General features: G+C 33.7%; 1 protein-coding gene and 1 long non-coding RNA gene across 6 annotated transcripts in view; both read right to left on the minus strand.

The window, feature by feature from the left end:
- Positions 1 to 38: 38 nt before the first annotated feature.
- LOC128239842 (uncharacterized) lies at positions 39 to 6,465 on the minus strand. Of its 2 annotated transcripts, none has more exons than XR_008261943.1 (4): positions 6,434 to 6,465; positions 1,855 to 2,055; positions 1,274 to 1,483; positions 39 to 454 (listed from the first exon to the last, which is right to left on the minus strand). It is a non-coding gene; the product is annotated as an uncharacterized LOC128239842 (long non-coding RNA). The 2 variants fall into 2 exon arrangements; XR_008261942.1 differs by lacking the exon at positions 6,434 to 6,465 and adding an exon at positions 5,703 to 5,870.
- Positions 6,466 to 15,315: 8,850 nt separating this feature from the next.
- LOC128240808 (interferon-induced very large GTPase 1-like) overlaps positions 15,316 to 21,852 on the minus strand; it is a 49,794-nt gene continuing 43,257 nt past the window's right edge. For 2 of the 4 annotated variants that reach the window (XM_052957697.1, XM_052957700.1), the window contains exon 7: positions 15,316 to 21,588. In XM_052957697.1, coding sequence (XP_052813657.1) covers positions 16,754 to 21,064 — 4,311 coding nt within the window. In that variant the 5' untranslated portion in view covers positions 21,065 to 21,588 and the 3' untranslated portion in view covers positions 15,316 to 16,753. Of the gene's footprint in view, positions 21,592 to 21,852 lie in introns of all 4 variants that reach the window. The other 2 variants (XM_052957696.1, XM_052957699.1) reach the window with 1 other exon arrangement.

The following is a 21,852-nucleotide window of genomic DNA, read 5'->3' on the forward strand; positions in this document are numbered from 1 at the left end:
AAAACACAATGCGTATCCCATTTACGTTCCTTCACTACATACATTCATTTAATCTGTCATTCAATATGCAACTAGAGGATGATGTCATAGTCATCGATTTGTTTCATTATTAGGGCGAACGAACAAAAAACAACAAGTAAACAAAGTCATTGCATACTGGTCGTTGAAATCGGTAAAAAAGCCCCACTTTTTTGTTTTCAGTCGGTGATTTTTTTTATCTTGCATGGAAACAAAGACATATCACCTAATTCTTATAATGTGTCATTTTGGTCTATACTTACCGCCGAATATGGTTTATACTCATCCCAAACTGGAAAAGTGACCCTTAAAAGATTTTGATTTTGCGTAACAAATCCATTATCCACTAACAAGCACGCGTTCTATACTTCATGCAACTTGCCACACTAAACTGTCAGTTTCAGCTTGTCCGTAAGTGCAATCACCGTAGGGAATTCTGAAATGTTACATAAACGCACAATCCGTGGAGCATCTTTATCAAACAATATATTGATAGTCTTCGCGGCGATGCAACAGGGATAAAAACATCCCTTTGCTAATGGGCAATTATGTTGATTTGTAGAAACTAACATCTGCCTCCACACTCATGCTTTAGAAAACATCCACTGCATTAAACATCACACCACACTCTAGCTCTTTTTGTAAGCATATCAGGCATAAAATATCACTGTTTCTGTTGCTATATTTGATATGGAAAACTTAACTACCTTCATAAATTTTTAATCAGTTCCGATAATAAAACAACAACAAAAACAACAAAACAGCATTGCACTAGTTTAATTTTGCGTTCAAGTATCAACATGCTTTGTTTTAAAACATCCTCAGTTTATAAATTCGACATTGCAATTCCTCAAATATCTACATTAGTATTTGTCTACTTAATCGTATGCGAAAGTTACATAATGACGTCGTTGAAATTGTTCGCATGAATTTGATTTGGACGTAAAAACAGGCTATCGCTTCAATTGCAAAATAGAGAAGTATATCAAATAAATAACTTCAATGTTGAAACAGTGAGAAGTTAATTATATTTCAATGATAAATCTCTACAAAACATTGGAAAGCATATAACAGATGAAATAATTGTTGGAGTTGAGTTTTAATCAATTGTTCTGTTTCTCTGGACGCTTCCTGGTAATCGACGTCTCAAAGATACTTTGACTTTGAGCAAATGATTTCATAACAAATATATCAATGAATTACATAATTTATAATTTACCAACTTAGCAACCCAATATAATAAGTATTAGTTTACCTGGTTTAGGGCCTGGGTTTGGTTCTATTCCCGCTCTCAGTAAGAGTAAACCAATAAATAAAAGGGCTCCCGTCAACCCTTAAACTCTCTGTTTTAAAACCATACTGTTCCACAAAGGATCCAAAATGGCAGGTATATATCGGACTGCATCAATACCTGGCAATTGCAACTCCAAAGTCTGTTCTGCCTTCTTCTGGTTAGCTACATCAACTACAAAGGCATTATTGCAGATATATTAATTGTGCGCTGTCTCTTCTATATATTTCTTAACATTTAATTTTGTATTCCTAACACTTAAATATACGGGTAGAAAATGCACATTTAATAAATAAAATCGTATTTCATGAAATACACCTGGTGCAATTAACAACCCTCTGCAAACTTCCTTATCGGAGCAATATTTACACATATTTGAGTGTTTACTTTTATTTTACCATCGATGTTCACTCCAAAGGCTTCGCAATACTGCTTGATAGTATTAAGATTTATTTACTTGTCCATCAGATCACGTGAATAATTAGTTTTAAACAATGTGCGTAGTACAAAGAATATGCATACATGCAATGGATGCATAAACTCACCGGCATCTGTAAGACTGAAATCGTAGGCGCCTGACCTCACCACAAGGCACATAACAATCACGAATAGAGAAATCGTCGTGCTTTTCAAGAAAAGGCTAAAGTTGACTGATATACTTGAAGTTACAACATCGGAGCCAAATGCAAACTTGTTCGTTCCTATTCGAGCTCGGTAGGTTTGAATATCAACACACATGATGGAATCTGAAAAAGATGAAGTAAATGTCCGTTTGGTTAACACCTTTGTTCACTCAGCAAATTAGGTTATATCTGACGTCATCAGTGAAAAAGGTCATGTGGAGGAAAATCATAGCTTGTTGTATAAATTTTTAAAAATGTTCAATTATTTTATGCTAACTCATTGCTATGGGTTTGCCTTAAAATCATATTTATCTCCTGGGTAATGATTGTTTTTGTTGTAAACGGGAAAACCACAACAGGACTCGTATTCGTTACATCACATAAATGACATAAATTATTGAACCTTTAAACATTAGAGTGCACAAATGAGGATGATAGTGGTCATCTAGAACAGATGTAAGTCTCTCATCGGCCAAGTGGGTGTTGGTTCGACCCCCACCCTCCGGGGTTCTTTCTCATGGCCTCTCAAAATGATTCAACCCCAGAAACAGACTCGAGAGAGATTCTTTTACCGAGTCTGAGAAAATAAATTTAATCTAAAGATGTTACAACAACAACAACAAAAAACTCCAGCCAATGCAGAGAACTAAGTTATTGATCACAAATAAAAATATGAGCAAATCAGGAACAGTAAAGGCCATATTCTGAGTTACTAATGTGCCGATAATAGTTTGCTGTTTAACTATGTGTGTGCAAGGTGGTTGTTGGGTGCTTTCGTAACAGCAAATGCCTTAACATGGTATGGGCAGCACTGGTATGCATATAATGTATATATTGCAAATTTCAAAGTATTTGCGCCACAAAGCCGCAAATGTGTTTGAAAATTCTCCCACCCAGGGTCTTTTTCGAGACGTGTTATTGCTGTCAAAACGGCTCAAGTGCATTATGCATTCGTTTGAATCCACTGCGGCCTGCCCTGTGGCAAATATATATTTACCAATGCATTCCTAATAATTCTTACAAAACAAACTGTTTATATATTGGCATCACTTGTTCATTTTTTAATTACTGCTGATCTTCGCATATACGGTAGCTAACTAGGAACATTCATATCCGGATTGTCGAACTTAATCGTTCGAGGCTATTTCATCCGTTGTATTGTCGTCGATTAAGTGATTTTATTTTATAGTTTTGGTAATCCTGTGGCATCTTAGCCATCTAAGGATTACTTATAATATTTTTTCGTTGTTATGAACAATCTTCATTTCACTAACTCCCTTATCATCATAGTAATGCTTTAACACATCGTATTTACCGAGCTTTTGATTTTGATCCGTTGTATTGGAATCTTTTCGTAGCCGCCGTTTTGATGCTCCAATCTTTGTGTTATTATGATTATTCAGGATCGTCAAACACGTCATTGGTTAAAATATCCAAAGGCACACGATACACATGCGACATAAAACGAATTAAAACAGGATAAAAAGGCTTTACAAAAGATGGCAGTCTATGAATACAGACCTTCAAAGTCAAGTATCGCCAAGAGTTAAGTTTAATCAAAACGATTGTTGTCTTTCAAGGCAAAGCACTTACGAATTATGGTTCTGCTGATTCAGAACACCTAAAAATACAAGAATTTCTTGCTTCGAGTTATCGCCTCATTATTGCATATACCATGTGTATCTTGACTTGATACGTGTTGCATGAATGTATCATTTTTATAACCATCCTGTAAGTATTGATCATTAATAGAGCTGCAAATTATATCATATCTTTTAAACGAAGTATTTTTAATGACAATGAAAATAATTACAGCATTCAAATATAGTGTGTCACGATTCCGTTCAAAATATCGCCATTGAGTTATGTCGTAAAACCAATGATTACTGTCAACACATTCAATAAACGATTATTGTTAATGCATGGTCGACAACCACTGTATTTACTTCGTTGCAATTCATAAATAGCGAAGTAGTGTATCGGAGGTATTGGATGTGGTTTACATTGCCTTCATACTCTTATAATGCCAAAGCGACCTGCATACCCGCACGTATTGGACGAAATTTGAGTAACCTAATTGGTTGTGACTAAATGTGAGTTATGCGTTGTCTGGATTTATCCATTTATGATCCGAAGCCCTGTTGTGACTTAATATAACTTTTTGCGTGTGTTGGGATGTTGAAGAACACTTTTGTAAATGGAGATGACATGAGTGTAATTATTGAACAAATACAATACAGCTAGCATTATTGCTAATTTTTATCTATAAGTGACCTTAACAGTTTAATTGAAATATTTATCAATTAGTGTTCATCTATGACAGATGTACAATAAAGAAGTGAACATACCAGTAATTAATGTTTGTTTTTGAGGCATTAATTCTGGTTTAAACACATTTTATGGCGGATAAACTGGTGAGTTATGTTAGATTTAGATGTTATCATTGCTTGGTATTAGATTTTATTTATATCGTTACATTGATCGGCCATTTTGGCAATGATCTAGACACATTGGAATAGTAAAGAATGTAAATGTGTTGCTTTGTAATGGGCTTAAACAACATAGCACATGTATAGCTTTTTTCTGATCTGTTGTTCTTGTTAGCAACCTACACACATGTATGTTAATTGCATGATCTGTTCTTTTTTCTGTTTACTTGCATTGTTTTACTGTGTTGTTTGTATCGTCTGTAGTCTTGCCTTACTTTGCATTGTTTTGTACTCTTACATTATTTTGCATAGCTATACTTAAGTATTCCTGCCTTATTTTGCATTGTGTTGCTTGCATTATTTTATTTCTTGGCTAGCTGCTTTAGAAAATATCATGCATGTCTGTTTATCTTGTATAACCTGATTACCTGTAACTTAGTATTATTGTGATTTTCTGTGTGTCATGTCAGTAATAATATACTATTTAATAATTTATACCAAATGATTTTATTTTATATTCTATGTGTAACATGCTAATCAGGGCACTTTAAATCTGATTTGAGCTGATATTTTCATATCTTATGCCATTTTTTAAAACAAACACACTTGTGTCATTTACATTTTTTTGTCTTGTACTAATATTTTTATGCTCTTTTAAACCTCTTTTGGTAAGATTAGCATGTCTCCCATAGTTTTTATGCTGTATTTATGTAAGTTTTACTCTCTGGTAGCTGCTTTATATATGTTATCTATATACATTTGTTGAATAGTCGGTTATTAAAGCTCATCAGAGCTTATGTAAACTGTATATCTGTCTTGCCGACTTTAAATAAAATCTTATCTTACATCTCTAGTCAACAGGTATTTAAGACGACGGGATGGATACATGTGACACTATTATGTTAAATGGCATATCTTCGTCTGTATAGTTCGATCAGTCAAACATTATTAAAAAAAAGACTTATAATGTAATGTAGAAAATGACCATGGAATTCCAATCTATTGCGCACAACTTGGCGACGTTAACTAGCTAACCGCATTATTAAACCCCTCAAACCGTTAACATTTTGTTGCGGTGAGTTTAGTCATTAGGCGTTAAAATATGTTTATTTCCCGTTTCCTGAGCTACCTTTTTTGCACCAATTCTAGACGTTATTATTGCTTTGAGTTTTTTTTTTGTTTGATTGTAATCTAGTTAAAGTTTTTTTCGGCTTTTAATAATACTACCGATACTTATACAGAGTGTTCCGTAGTTTTAAAGCTTTAAACATATAGTCAAAATATCAAGAAAATAAATGGCTAATAAAAGCATATGACGAAATAAACTTTCGACCAACCTACCTTTAATTGGGGGAGGGATGAAACCGGAAATACACCAAAGAAAGTTGTTTGACTGTCAGTTCATGCAGTGTACTCCTCCAAATTGTTAAGATCCAAACAACGTTTTCAATACGTTCGTGAATATGACGGTTCAATTGTCCATTGTGTTTGTAATCTGTTTTGCACCGCAGTGGGAGCAGAATGAGATCTAAATGCTCCCAGACTACACATTTTAACAAAGCATAACGTAATGTTAATCATGAGTGATAAATAAAGCATGAAATCCTGTCATTATTCTGCAAGTTTTGTTGAAAAAATTGTGTTGCTTAAAATATTCATGCCAAATCAAATATTTTTCAGAATGGGTCAATTCCCTCAGAAGATGAGTTCGGGAACCGAGTATACTCAATAATGTTTCACAAAAGGCTGAGCTATACATTAATAAGACATTTCTTCGTTCTTTATGAGATATATGTATCAAAAGTGCCTACTTTATTTGAACTTGTATTTTTACATTTAATAAAAAAACCTCGTCTTATTTTCATTTTCCTTTCAAATTCACAAGGATAATGGACTTTACAGATATTAAGTCAATGTTAATTTTAGCAATGGCGGCATCTCAAACTTTCGGAACTTAAATCAATACAAAAAAGTTCATATGCTTCCCAAAATGACATTGTAATACTCATATCAAAATTTCTATTACTTTCGCTCCAATGTAAAAATATCGTTTGATAAAAAAATCACAATACCTTTCTGGAGTCAGGCTCTGTTCTCATAAAAGCTACTTCCTCTACACAGCAGAAACCACAAAATGAAAACCGGCCAGTTGTTCAGCATTAAACCCGTACGCACATGCGCACTGGCAAAAAGATCGTAAAAACAACGCATTGCGCAGCTTTTTGTGCAGAATTGAACCATTACTTACGTGCTTGGGATATACTTACAATGCTCATCAATTTGAAATAAGGTCATACATATTTTTAAGTTAAGGTCGTTTGATCTCTTAAATATAAATGGAATATCTTAAAGATTCATGCTGTGACATCGGTTAAAATGAGTAAATGTTCCACATTTTACATACGCATATATGGTCATTTTTTATTCAACCACGTATGGTTAAAAACATTCACTTTCATTTTTTGAAATCTTTTTTTTATACGTTGTGTGACACGATAGGTTATACAGATCATTACATGTGAAAATAAACAATAACCATGGTATAGGAGAATGTTATATTTTAGAGCACGCCATTCGGTTTTCGGTGGCGATGGTCTAGCTGTAAACTCTGACTCTGGATCAAAGAGTAGCGAATCCAGATTCTACAACTGATCATACGTGCGTTTCTAGAAAAGGTTTACATAAATTAAGTTTCTTGTTAATCATTGCGGCGTAAAACAATCTTACCTTTGCCTTAAGTTCTTTTTTGTCAAAGACATATCAAATAACAGTCTGGGTTTAAGACGATATTTCACTGACCTTTACAAAGGACTTTATATGAATATCCATTGTCTCTAAAGAGCAATATTGGACTACTGTGTTTGACAAAGCGATACCTGCTGATTAAAATACCTCCTGCAATATGCTATTCAAAAGAATGTGTATCTATTCTCACAGCACAATCGAAATTTCATGCAATACCAATCTAAATGACGCGACAAAGTCAATGTTTATCAATGAATTATATTGCAGTTGAAACTACTTGTGTTCGGTATGATAAATTGTAATGTTTATATAATAAGTTTTAATAAGTTTTATGGACATGGTATTTCCCTGTCCCAATTAAAATATAGAAAATCGGTAGAAGTATTACTTAGGCATTACTAACGCGCTTGGGATATAAATACAATGCTAAACATATACCCAATGAAGAGAATCCGGGTGGAAAAAATAAATAAGTACACGTGAAGCCGGTTACGTTATTATTATTATTTTCATAACCCGTCACACTTTCATCGCATACGCAGTTGATACTTTATGTCTTCAAAATCTCAAGAATGAAACCAACCAACTTCACAAGCAAGTTAATGTGGGCGAACCATCCGAACGATAAGAAATACTATATAAGCGTCTAAAGAAGATGATATCGCTCCAAAAAAAATGCTAATTTTATGATAAAGGGTGCATTTGGGTGTATTTTAAGCATACTTTCTCGACCATTCTGACATAAAATGTTAACTTGGACAATGGTGGTAGCAGGTAGCCCCTCCTCCCCCCCCCCCGAGATTCGCTTGTGTATTTAATATAATAAAATTACGTGTCCACAATGTCCAAAATGCATGAGTGTGTTAAAACAACCAGGTTGCGTTCTCATTTGGCTATATATCTGGGGCAGTGATTACGAACAGTCTCAAGTCTGAGTTCAGACTCAAGACTCATTATTGCAAAACTTCATTCCATTGTAATCTTCCTTTTACCAGAGCATTGATGGTGAAATTTACTGAAACATATTAAACTAATATTTACCATTTTTTTGGTAAAAGAAATGAAATAAATATGACTTTTCTTCCTTTATCAAAATGCTTTTCTGAGTCTGAGTCTAGACTTGGACTTGAGACTGTTCGTAATCACAGCCCCAGATCATTAGCTTCAATTTGCCAGTATAATCTTCATGAATCATGAATCAACTTTATCAAAACCATCGGGACGACTCTTTATTATTTTCTGAGTTCTGATTCTTTCTGGATTGCACTGTAGTTATCGTCAGAATCTTTATCAGGATTGAACGCTACCTTTCTGTCTTGACCGTGAATTTTTCATCCAGACATGATAAATTTCTCAAAGTCTAGGCCCTTTTCGCCCAAATCGCTTCACATGTTTAGAATAACACATACCTTAAGTTCTATCTAGGAAACAACATTATTCAATAACTCAACAACATCATCAAAAACAAATATGTAAAAGCAGACAGTGGCAACTTGATCTTCGCTAGAAGGCATGTGAATTTGACATTCATTTCTATTTGATTTTCCGGGTAAAAAGTGTCTATCACAGATGGAATTTTCTGAATTATATCTTCACATATGGTTCCGTTTGCACCGCAGTCGATGTTTTTAACAGAGTTGACCCTCAAATCATCGTCGATTTTGTTTTCATTGATTTTGTTCAATTGTCCGATGTGTATAATCATTACATGGGCTGTTTTAGGATGTTTTGTCAATAGAAAAAGGTGTTCAACTTTCGATATTTTTAATAGTTTTGGTGTCATGATTTCGAATTAAATGGCTGATGATAATAATTCATTGGGACGACTCAAAAATCCTTTGACTATAATGACATCAGTTATTTTTTCGAATACTTGCATACTTTAATTTTCAGATTCATGTCTTTGTGTTGTGATGCTTATTGAATTATAATTATAGCAGTTAATGCATACAAATTATTTCGTTTTTACCTGAAAACCCCAAAATACAAGGTAAACTCAAGTATTATACAATGACTTACAAATTAATAATAAAATTTGCCAATTAATATATTATCATACAAATAGATGGTGTGAATAAGCTACACTTTCAATGCAATATATGATATAAACAAAATCCAAATAGTTAAAAAAATCAATAGAAGTTTGCGTGTTATATTTGAATATGCCTTATTGGCAGCATTTCAATTACAAAATGAAATAATATATTCATGCAGGGTTTATACTATCGTCAAATCATACCGTGATTATCAGATGAAAGCATTATGTAAGTAGAAGTGACTACATCTTTCGAAATCCTTAAACAGTGAAGAAAAAGTGATTGTGCTTTAAGAAACGGTTCTGAACATAAGCAGTAAGACATAATTGTGTTTTCATTGTTGTTTAAATAATATTACCTGCTCAATAAAAGGAAAAATACAATCATAACGTTAACTCTGATGCTTTCCAGCTTTGGGGTTAATTTCTTATTAATTACTTAAGCAACGTAGAATTAAGTCATAGAGAGAGAAAGAAAACCGGAGAGAGATGCGTGGGGGGGGAGAGAGACACTTGCTTTAGTATCAGAGGAAAATTCGGTGTATACAAAATAATGAACGGCCTCTTTTCTTTATAGATTATCGACCATGAGGGCCATTTTCTATGGGTGTCACATTACGACTCCTAAACAAAGTAAACTAATACTGGTTGTCGGTTTTCTATAGGGATTGAAATTAAAATTCTTCGGCAGTATTTTGCCCCTTATATAATTACATTCCCACTCCTCGGTCATTATGTTATAGAAAAAGTGTCCCTGGGTCATAATATATCAACTTCCGGGTCATACTATTAAGACATCCGTACGAGAAGTTAAGTGATACCGTAATTTTGTTTTTCTGTGGGGGTCGAAATTTCTTGTAAGGGTTCAATTTACTTTGTGTTGTATGCTAATTTTTTCATGACTTTAAGTTGTGGTTTTGGCTGAAAAAGAAAACACACATTAGATTTCCGCGCCTTTATACACACGGCGAAGGTTAGTTGTGTACGATCCGATAAGGTATCATTGAATGATAATTTCAAGTGTTTGTTAAACGATTTTACTATTGAAACTTATAATCGTTTATAACACATACTCAACATATAAGTTAATACGGTTAGCATTGTTTTATAATTGATAATTTGTCACGTGTTAAGTATTTTGTCCTTTAATGGAGGGATATTGATATTTAAGGCAAAAATTACCATTAGCTTCATTCAATTATTCAAGACTTCCTGATTTCGTTTAACACAAACTGGTGTGCATCGTTTGCCCATGCCACACAGTGCATTACTTTTTTTGCTATTCCTTACTGTTAAAACTCGTTCATTTAGGTTGAACAGCAGGACATTTTTTTTTTGTGCAATTTAACAAGAATACTCGATGTGGCTATTCTAATACGTCTATCGGATTTCTTAGTAGCGTCAGATGAGCCGCGTTGATTGGATCTCTGAAGAACCACAATGGTAGTAGGAAACATTTAAAACGTGGTACCTGTCAAGTGGGGATCTCAATTGTGTCTTATTTCTTTTGGTGGTACTAAGCCTCTAAAAATGCTAATTTGCTAATTTTTCAGTTGAAAGGCCAATTTTGAGCTAACATTTGGCAATTACTTGGTGGTTTAATTCGTGTCTTGTCCATAGTTGGACTTCACGGTAATTAATGTTTCATGGTGCGAGTTTTATTTTAGTGTGCAGAATTAATGTGCCACGTATGCATGTTATTAGGAATATTAACATTGTATAAGAAGCAGTTGCTCTTATTTGTTGACAGGTCTTGATGCCACAATATGCCTGTGGGACATTTCTAAATGTGGTATTGTCTAAGCTTTCTTTATGCATGGAGGACTTGTAATGGAATTTATGTCAGCCCAAATGAGAGACCATACTAACGCGGTGTATTCCCTGTGTTTAAGTCGATGTGGTTCAGTACTGGCTTCGCTAAGCTTCTTTTATGTATGGGACATTTCTAGCTGGATTAAATCTAGCCTAATTGAGTTAACAATCTAACACAGTGTATTCCCTGTGTTTCAGTAGATGTGGTTTAATTCTAGCTTCAGGTAAGCTTCCTTTATGTATGGGACATTTCAAGCCGGATTTATTCTAGCCTAATTGTGTAACCAATCTAACACAATGTATTCCTTGTGTTTTAGTAGATGTGGTTCAGTACTGGCTTCAGGTAAGTTTCCTTCATGTATGGAATATTTCTAACGGGATTTATGCTAGCCCAAATAAGAGTCCATACTAACACAGTGTGTTCCCTGTGTTTTAGTAAATGTGGTCAAGTATTGGATCAGGTAAACTATTAAGTTTTAAAGCTTTGGGAATTTCAATTGCAAACATGGTAACACAAATGAGATATTATTCAAATACATTGTATTCTCTGTGCTTAAGCTGATGTGGCTTTGCACTTGTATCAGGTAAGCTTCCTTTATACATGGGTGTTTTTAAGGTTAACCATACTAACACAGGGTATTTCCTGTATTTAAGTAGATGTGGTTCAGTTCTGGTTTCAAGTAAGATTCCATTATATACGGGGCATTTCTAACAGGATTTAGAAACAGTGTATTCACTGTGCTTGTGCAGATGTGGTTCATTACTGGTTTCAGATAACCTTTATTTAGGGTTTTGTCTATCTTAACAGAACTACAGAAAAATACTTGATTAAAATATGATGATAGGATTGCTTAAACAACCTTTGTTTCTTTAAAATTTAAGATCTCCTATCTATAAAAGACCTAAAAATGATAAATTAATTGCGAAATCAATTCTAACGAATAAATGTATTAAAATGCATATCATTCTTACAGAGGGTCTAGACAACACCGTGAAAGGGACGTCACGAAAGTCATCAAGGAAACAGATGCCATGGATGCCAACATACCTAGTCCATTATCTGTGTGAGTACTTAAAAATACTTCAAATATACATTATTATATAATTAAAATTATTAATATCTGTTTAAATCTTTCTTTTTTTCCAAATGTTAATCTTATTGATATATATCATTTAGGCCTGTCTGGTTTTCAAAATTTATAGTACTATTTGTAAAACAATTTAGCATTTTGTCACAATAGTGAATTAACTCATTAACATGAAGCAGGTAATGATTTGTTGCAACAATGTTTTGATTAAGAGGTTTTAAAGCAGTGAACAATGGTGGTGATTATATAGACAATACTTGTTTGTTTTTCATTTTAAGATATGCAATACATATCACCCTGTGCACACAAAAATACCCATTGCACGAGCGGTTATGTCAAAAGTGAAATATTTACTGTTTGTGTTCACATGGTGATAAAGTGCAATCTTTCACGAAAACAAACATCTTTCTTTTCATTTCATGCTTTTATTTAATAAAAACAGAATTTAACCGCCTGAAATTGTATCCAAATGAGGTCATACTGGAAATGAAATTAAGTGAGTTCACTGTATTTGCTTTACGGCATTGTATGCGTTTATGTGTCCATTTTAACAACGAAATGGGTAAAATATGAGAAAACAGTGATACATTATTTCATTAAACTTAATATTTCAAACAGTGAGTTTATCGAGATATAATCCACTGTTATATTTTAATAAACCACTAGAAACATGAAATAAAAGTACCAAAATTCACAATTGATATTTGATTGATTTAAGTTTGATGAACTTCAAATACGGCTAGAAATATATGAGTTATGTGACAAACTGCTAAATTCAAACTGGCAGTAAAATCTAGCATGACTTTGACCCAGTTAGAAATGTTGATACTGAACGTTCCGGTTTGAGCAGAATAATGTCTAATATGTTGTCCGATCAATAACATTTGAAGCATTTGGTCCGAATGTGTATAGGCATAATATCTCGGACAAGTTCGTTAACCAGCTATATCGCTAGTCAGTCACTCAAGATTTATCACCCTTTATTTATAAAAATAACCTTAAATCAGGTATTGTCCGATCAATAACTTTAGCATTCATTGTCAAATCATGACCAAATTTTATCAGAATGTGTATAGGCGTAATGTTTTGGACAAGTTCAATAAACAGTTTTCAAAACTAGAAATTACCTAAAATCGGTCTTGTCTGTCAATAACTTGAGAAGGCTTAGTCCGATAATCAACAATTTAAGACAATTATGATTAGGGGCAGAAGATCCTGGTCAACTTTGATAACCAACCGCATTGTCTTCGTCACTCTAGAGTTATGACCCTCGAATTGGCAAAAGCTTTACTAATAGTGTTAGGTCCCTAAATTAAACATAAAACCAATTATCACCGATTTTGCTGTCCTTAAATATGACAGGTGTATTTTGTGACAGTTGGCGCCCTTGTTTATAAAATCAAGTAAAACTTTCTCTCTTTTATTTCAGGTAAGTTTCCTTTATATATGGAACATTTCTAACGGGATTTATGCTAGCCCAAATGAGAATGAATCTCCGAATCTCCTCATAGGTTCGTTGGCGACAAAGGCCACCCAGTTCTCAACATTCATTTTACACGGAAAAACTTGCTGCTGGCAGGTGGACCCAGTAAAGTGTCATGAAACTTGGCATACTCATTACAATATAACGGTTTTAAAAGACTCAAATGACATTTCAAAGATTGGTAAAGTGCCGAACTCGATGTGTTATAATAAATTGAGAGAGCCACATGTGCTATGAAAGATACTTGTTTTGTTGAAAGTTTAAGATCATGAACCTGTTCTTGTACATAACAAGTGCAATTCAGTGTATATTGTACCAGAACATGTTGCCTTTTACTTGTGTTATGGATTATCAGTTTTACGAGAATTGACAACCACTTGTGATGCTCGTGTTGAGAAAATAGGGTGTGATTTCCAGCATGTTACAACGTTACTATGGACGTGCGTTCATGATCATGTTACTATTATAACTATTGTCTTCTGACTGAAAAATAGGATGCATTCAAGTTGCCAAGTTGGAAGGAAGCATTCATTTGGACAGCTGTAATGTCGGATTATATATTGGTACATGTTGTGCAAGTCTTAATAAATTATATGTGGATATTAATATACGAAATTTTTATGTATGTATTATTTTTCCAAATGCAAAAACACTTATAAAGACTGTGTTGTAACTCAATGTTTTTCAACTGACATAGATAGATATTCAATTAGTAACACAAGTGAGCTGTGCTCAGTTTAATATTTGGGCACATTTGTTTCCAACCAATAGCAGAAGAAAACACATATTAATAAGACAATTTTATTGAATCACAGCACGAAATGTTTTCAGTATATTTAAACAGTCCAACAATAAGAAACAATAATTTAAGTTAAAAAAGCAAAAAGAAAGAAACATCCATATATTCAATGATTGCTTGTAACCATGGTAAAACTACTATACAATTCAAAAATCTACATGCATTTAACAGTGCAATTTTTGAACAAAATGCATTGTCTGCAAATTTTCAAAACTGGTCAAAATGATTTCTATTATGTTTATTGTTATACCATTTTTTTAAAGACATTTTTATACATTAAATGTAGTATTCCTATCAAAATAACGCAGAACCTTACACTCAAAATAAACAATAGGCAAAAACATCAAAGCCTAACATGTGCACTTAGTAGAATACACGCCATCCGAAGAATTATATAAAATATTAAAAATCGTTATAGTACCTACCATAACATAAATGTCTACAAGAAATCGAAGTGTAAACCAATTTTACATTATGCAAGCTTTTTATTATAAGAGTAATATAAATTTTATAATCATTTATAATAAAAATAATGAAATATTTTAGTGAATTGGTCGCACTTACGGTTTTGAAACAAATATTTTTCTGTTATCCCTTATACATGGGATTGAGGACAATTTTACAAAATATGAGCCTCGCTTAACAATAGTTGCAAATATACATGTGTAATTAATGAATTATGACAAACAATTTAAAATACATGAAACATTAATTTGTACATATACATGTAAATGACAATAAGAAATCGAATGGTGAGCCTGTTATACAATATGTTGGCTTTGTTATCATAAAAATGATATAGTTATAATAATCAATTATTTAAAAAAAACACACACTCATATAATTTTCTATTTTTCTTAAAGGGACTGTGTCACAGATTGGCACCAAAAAAAGTTTTTTTTTCTGTAACGCATCTCAGGACAATTATCTAATAGAATGTGTTACGCTTTGATATCATAATTGTAAAATAAGTACCAAAATGTAAAAACCCGTGTCGCCAAAATTGAAGTCCAGCGTCTTACTCACTGAACTATTTAAGCTTATTCTAATCGGGTGACATAATTAAGCTATACACCTACCTCGGTAATATCACGTGATAACACCGACTAGCCAATCACGCATAAGGAATGAATTCTACCTGGTAGACATACCCAGTAAACTTTTTTAATGGAAAAATACGAAATAACAGCTAAACTTAAATTGTAAACTATCTGGTACTTCAGTTAGTAAGTTTCAATGCATTGTTCAAATCGATGCGAAGTTTAGGTCATTTTTCGTTAATTTTCTCTTTTTTTCGCTATTTTATCATCTGTGAGGTAGCCCCTTTAATAATGCATATTATCATAGCACATTTATATTACATACAATGTAAAGTCACATAACCATATACAATTATAACATTGTTATTGATCTTGATGAATCAATAATGAAGAAAAAAGGACCTCCACAAACTAACGTTTTAAAGGATGATTGCCCTTAAATCAAAATGAAAAGACAACTTTAAGGAGTGTTTCAAATTCTTGTTTGGTTTGTAATGTATCTTCAAAACAACGTGTCTTTATGTGGTTTAATCATGTTACTGCAATCTATGGAAACTTGTCGAAATAATAAACGTGTTTTGAGCTGATTTCAATTTTTAAGGAAATAGAACAACTCGGTCTGTCTTTTAAAGCTTCCGGTTGCGATTGTTAGACTCCAATATGTTATTTTTCAATTTATTTTGCGCTACATTCTCTTCTTTCTATTGAATTGTTCAATAGAGATAGTGGCCATGTACTTCTACGGTTTGTACCTATTTAAAGTGACACTCTTATTCAAAATCAATACATTCTCTTGTATAACAAACATAAATTTTGACTGATAAACTTTTAACTGCTTATTAAATAATGCATTTATTGAAAATATTGATTACTGATAACAAGATTGTAGCCGTGTGTTTAATAGTAGAAAGCGCAAAAATATTAAATGATTGGTGAATGTTAAAAGAAATACCGCGGTCTACTTTAGTCTCAGGTAGAAATACCGTGTTTTATGCTTATTTCTTTCCATTAAACTTCGTATCCTACATAAAAACTATTGCTTTCGACATTTATTAATCCTTTTTGGAATATTAAAACAATAGTATTAATCGTAGCAAACCTTATTTGGGAGTAAGAGTGCATCTTTAATTATGTTACAATGCAATAATTGAAAAGGCCACGCATCTCGGACAAAAAAAAACGAGTTCACCAATATCCATACACGTAAGCCCCATTTTGTAATTAAAATGTTCACAGTAAACGCTAGTTTTCTTAGAAATTATATCATACTTAATATAAATTTCCGTTGCAAGAATAATTTCATGTGGTTTGCTCGACTTGTTAATCTTCCTTTCTAACATCAATGGACCTTGCATGTAAAAAGAACGTATTCGTTTGATTGTGTGAAGACTTACATGAAAGGTTCATATAAACTTGCTATTGCTTTATCCTTTGATATCTTCTCCCATCGTTCTGGAATATTTTCATGTTTACCAACGAAGTGTGTACAAATTTCGTTGTAATATTGAGAAGAAAACCACGCCCAAAACCTTGAACACTCTTCTGAAGCTTTCGAAACTTTTATGTCCCAATGTTTGAAGGGTTCAATGTACATGTACTTGTTGTACAAGTGGAACTCACCAGACTGAACTCCAAAGAATAAAAACATAATCGCAAATATATCTGGTAATTTACTTTTTGTACAGTTACATGCCCCATTAATATCAGAACAGCGATACGCACATGTTCTTAAACCTACTACATAATTACAAACATCAAAACGATAATTGTTGTATTTGTCACGAACGCCTTTAAAACTTGGAGGTTTGTGTTGTAAACATTCGTGTTTTGAATCAGGTGTGTGATCCTTGCCTTTAATACAGGGTTCGCGGCAAAACGGACACAATTCAGGACAGCCCCAAATATCATCGAACATGCTACGAAAATCAAAAGAATCAGTGAAATCATTTTTTGTAACACTTCGTTTCAGTTCATCCTTCAAGATACTTAACATATTTTTTAATTGATTTTCATCCAATAGTGCTGCGGAAAAATGCACTGCAGTCTTGAACTTATTTTTGTTTAGAAATCCTGGGAATCGTTTAGGATCAATTGGTACATTTTTGAATTCATTTTCAAAATGTTCTAACCACTTATTAGTCGTAAGTTCATTATGTTGCTTGCATTGTTGTTCGCAATGTTTAAGCGCATTTTTAATATCTTTTTCAATATCTGTTAAATGACATTCCAATTCGTCTTCTAGTGTTTTATCAAATAAGCCTAAACAGTTACGCTTGAACCATTCTAATGCAAATTGCTTCGGATCCCGGGTATATTTAAAAACCTCACAAGGATCAACTGTAGTAATATATTCACATACGCTAGCAATGAGCTTTCGTTTCGTGTTTGGTATTAGGATTAGAAACCTTTTGCATAGCGACGTTGATAATTTTGATTCTATAACTCCTTTAAGACAGTTTTCGAGTTCAAGAAAAAATATAATGGACGCTGTTCTTTCTTCATATCTATCCTCAAGTTCTTTTTCAAAGATTGCATACATTTCGTGTTTATATTTCTTAAGTTGGTATGTTACACCTGTATTTAAATCATACTTTACATTATGATCTAAAAATTCTCTTGAAGCTATATGGTACCCACCCGCAAACAGTTTTGATGAAAAACTCGGTTTAGCGTATATTCCAATTTCCTTTAAGTCTGTTACATATTTGTCATGACACTGTTTAAAGCTTTCAGCAAAGCCTTCTACATCGCTTTTTAAAAGAAGCCGCTTTGATGTTTTGTAATTAGAAATCAGGCTTTCAAAGTCCCCAACTACCCTTCTCAACCACGGATAAACTATGTCATGAACAAAATCTTTCCAAAAAAATAATTTAGTGCAATAGATCGTCTTTGAGAGGTTAAAATCGTGTTTAGTTATACCATTTATACCAGACAGACGTTCATAAAAACTTGCTTTTCCATCTTTCTCTGGGTGGAAAACAGCGGAACATGTCTGACTAAACTGTCCAGCGAAATCATTGTACAAACAATCATCTTGAATAGAAAAAGTCTTTGCTTTAATTTCATTCTCAAAGTCACTCCATATTTTATTAAACTCAGCCTTTTTTTCGTCATTACTTTTTGAGGATGAAACTATCTCAGCAGTTTTGTCCCGTAGTTGATCTCTTTTAGATGAATTTATTGTAGATGTTTCCATTTTCACCAACTGTTCATCAAAATACCTATTTGTGTCATTTTCTGTACGTCTTTTCAATTCCTGAAATTCGTTTTCGAATCTTTCTACATACAATGAGCCCCAGTTGCATATTTGCTGTTCTTCCAAAAACTTCATGAATTCTTTTTTCATTCCAGCTGTATTCCTCGAGATGAATGCATTTATCAAAGAAACTACTTCTTGTCTGTTCTGTTTTAATTCGTCTTCATTCTGACAGTCAGACATATATTTGAAACATTGATTTGCATGTTCGTCTCTCACCAGAAAGCCATTTTTTCTGACTAAGAGTTTGAAATGGTCTTCAGTCTGAAAATATGCTTTCATTTCCATGCTACTTCGAAAGGTGAATATAAAGTTTTCCGAATTTATACCATCCCACACGTCAAACGCAAGCTGAGATAAATCTGAGAAAGATTTAAAGCCATAATCGGTTAAATGTGTCATAACTTTATCTTTCAATTCCAATATACGCTTACTGTAATCAGGGCTAATTCGCCTCAAAGAATGACCACCTTGCCATAAATTTTGAACAGGGTGTACATCCTTTCCCGCGTCAAACTTAAGGACATGTTTAGCATTATGAATATCTGGAATCCCTTCAGTTTTGGCAGCCTCTTGAGCCGCTGAATCTAATGTTGAGTCGAAATCCCTGTATACTTCTTTCATGTAGACATCTGTAAAACTGACTGTTACGTTGTGATGAATAAAGAAACATTTATGACCTAGAACGATTCGACTTTGTGACGATTTAATTTTGATAAGAGCGTGTATAACAATTTGCAAGATGTCTTTCATATCTGCTAATTTTTCACCCATAACATTGATTATTGACAAGTTTCCTAAACCAGTAGCAAATGTAGCAAGTTCATTATCTAGAGTAGTAGGCCTCCAGACATCGGATAACAACGGTGATCTAAGGCCTTCTGTGTCTAAAATCATAACGTAATTCGACTCTTCATTGTCTGAGTTGTGCTGCCCCACAGGAAGCAACCTTGCTTGTATTCCTGTGGTACAGCGACCCGACCTTACAGCAAACTGCACTCCAAACATTGTATTTAAAACAGTAGACTTACCAGAGCTTTGTAGCCCTAAGACGGAAATAGTTTTTATTTTATTCACAGGCAGCCTTCCGTCTAGTGATTTAAAAACATATTGCAACCATCTTCGTGGCATGAAAAAGGAATCCGTCATTAGTTCAACTGTCTCGCCCTCAATGATTAAATTAGAAAATGTGTCTACACAGTCGTTTACACTTGGCAAACGATATTTCATAGGGTCTTCATCTAATTCAATGATCGAATCATAAACGTGACTGATTTCACGAAAAAGATGCTCAACTGTAAGAGATGAAAGCTTTATGATCCTATCTAATTCTGAGAAGCGAACTTTATTTTCCTTATCCGATGTTTGACTTGTATGATCGTTCTTGCTTTCAGCAATCATGTCTAATAATTCGACTTTGTCCTTGGCCTTTTGGCATAAGAAATGAGATAATTTTTGTTCAATAAGAATTCTAAGCCACCCAATGAAGTACTTTTGCCTCATGTTTAGTGGTTGTGTATTAACAAGATATTTTGCTAGAAGTCGGACGGAGTTTGAAATATTTGAAAGGCATTCTTTCCGAGTGTTATAAATAAAGTTGTTATGCTGTTCTATTTCATTTCGATCTACTGCCTGGTTTTGTAATCTCAACGTTTTAATCAATTTTGGAGATTCAAAATATGACACTGGTGTCAAATGACTAACGCAGTTTTGAAAGCTGTTTTTGTCATTCTTTTGTCCAATTTCAGTAATGCAGTTTTGAAATCTGTTTTTGTCATTCCTTTGTTCAATTTCAGTAGTCATCTCTGCCATCAGACATTTTGCTAATTCCTTTCCTAAACTTAAGTCTTCGTTTTCGTCCTCTCCTAAAACGTGACCATTGTTTTCGTTAAATGTGTTGATCCTTTCTTCTAACGTCAGCACAGCCTGACATGTTTTCAAATGTTCCGCTATGTTACTCAACATGTTTTTCAATAGTTTTTCAGTTTCCTTTTCTGTTCCCTTTTCATGTGTCGAAATAACTTTAAATATATTTTCGTGATCATTGCGTAACTTCTTTATTTTGACTTGTATACTGATTTTAGCTTCTTTCTCGATATTATTGTGTTCAGAAAACAATATTACGCATGTTGGTATTTCAATGAGCAGTTTGCTGTAATTCTCAAAATTGCTCACCATTTCGTTAAGCTCAATGATAACAACAAACAAATCTGTTGTTTTAATCAAACATTTCCAAATAGCAGTTTGAGAATTGAATTCTTCCATAAAGTCGCTTCTGACATTTAAATATGTTCTTATCGGTTTGTTTTCATTTGTAGAAGTATCCCAAAATATCTCGACGACTCTTTTTAAAAGAACGCGACTTAACAGGCCTGACTTGCATTCCCTATTGAAAAAGATTGAGAATGCGTCTTTCCTATTTTGGATCAAGCGATTAAGAAACATTGATTACGAAAATTTTGGCCTACCAAGGCGAACAAAAGTTATAACATTGGTTTTCATGGTCAAAGCGCAACGCTCGAAATTATCATCTGAAATCGGAAACTGTTGTAAAGGCCAAAGGGAAACTCGAAGCGCATCCGTTTCAACTGAATGGTACAAAAAGGGCATGGCAAGTTTGCACAGATACATCTTCTTAAAAAGCGCTTGTTTCAGAAGTCCATCGCATGAATGAAATGTGGCCATAAATATGTCCATGGCACACATTTCAGTTACCGTTTGGGAGTCATGTTCACTATATTCTTCAAGCCAATCGCCCATATCATCCTGCTCTGTGTCAGGTACGTTATCTCTGCCTTCCCAATTGCCGTGAAGAAGTTCGTGGAGAAGTGCCCACGGCGTATTTGATAGTCCCCTGTCAGATTTCGGACTTTTGGACTTCGAAATGTCTATAGCCAGTGCTTCGTTCAGCGTAATTTTTTTACTAAGTCTTTCAGTCAGACCGAGCTCACCGAAAACTGCTTTCACTTCTGCTGTGAAAGAAAAATGCTATAATTATGTATTATTTTATGGCTCTTCCATTCACCCATGCTTATCAACATTTAAATAGCTTTCAATACTTGTGTGATATCCAATTGTATAGGTATTCAAGAGCATGCTGTCCGCGTCTCTTGTCCGCATCCGTAGTCCGCGTACATGTTACAACCGAACCAGTAACATAATGATGAGTCTATTTCATGTGTCCTAATACGCATATGCATCCGTAAAGAATCAGTCTGTGAGCGATTTAAGCA

Source organism: Mya arenaria, chromosome 7 (genome assembly GCF_026914265.1).
Source record: "Mya arenaria isolate MELC-2E11 chromosome 7, ASM2691426v1".
NCBI lineage: Eukaryota > Metazoa > Mollusca > Bivalvia > Myida > Myidae > Mya > Mya arenaria.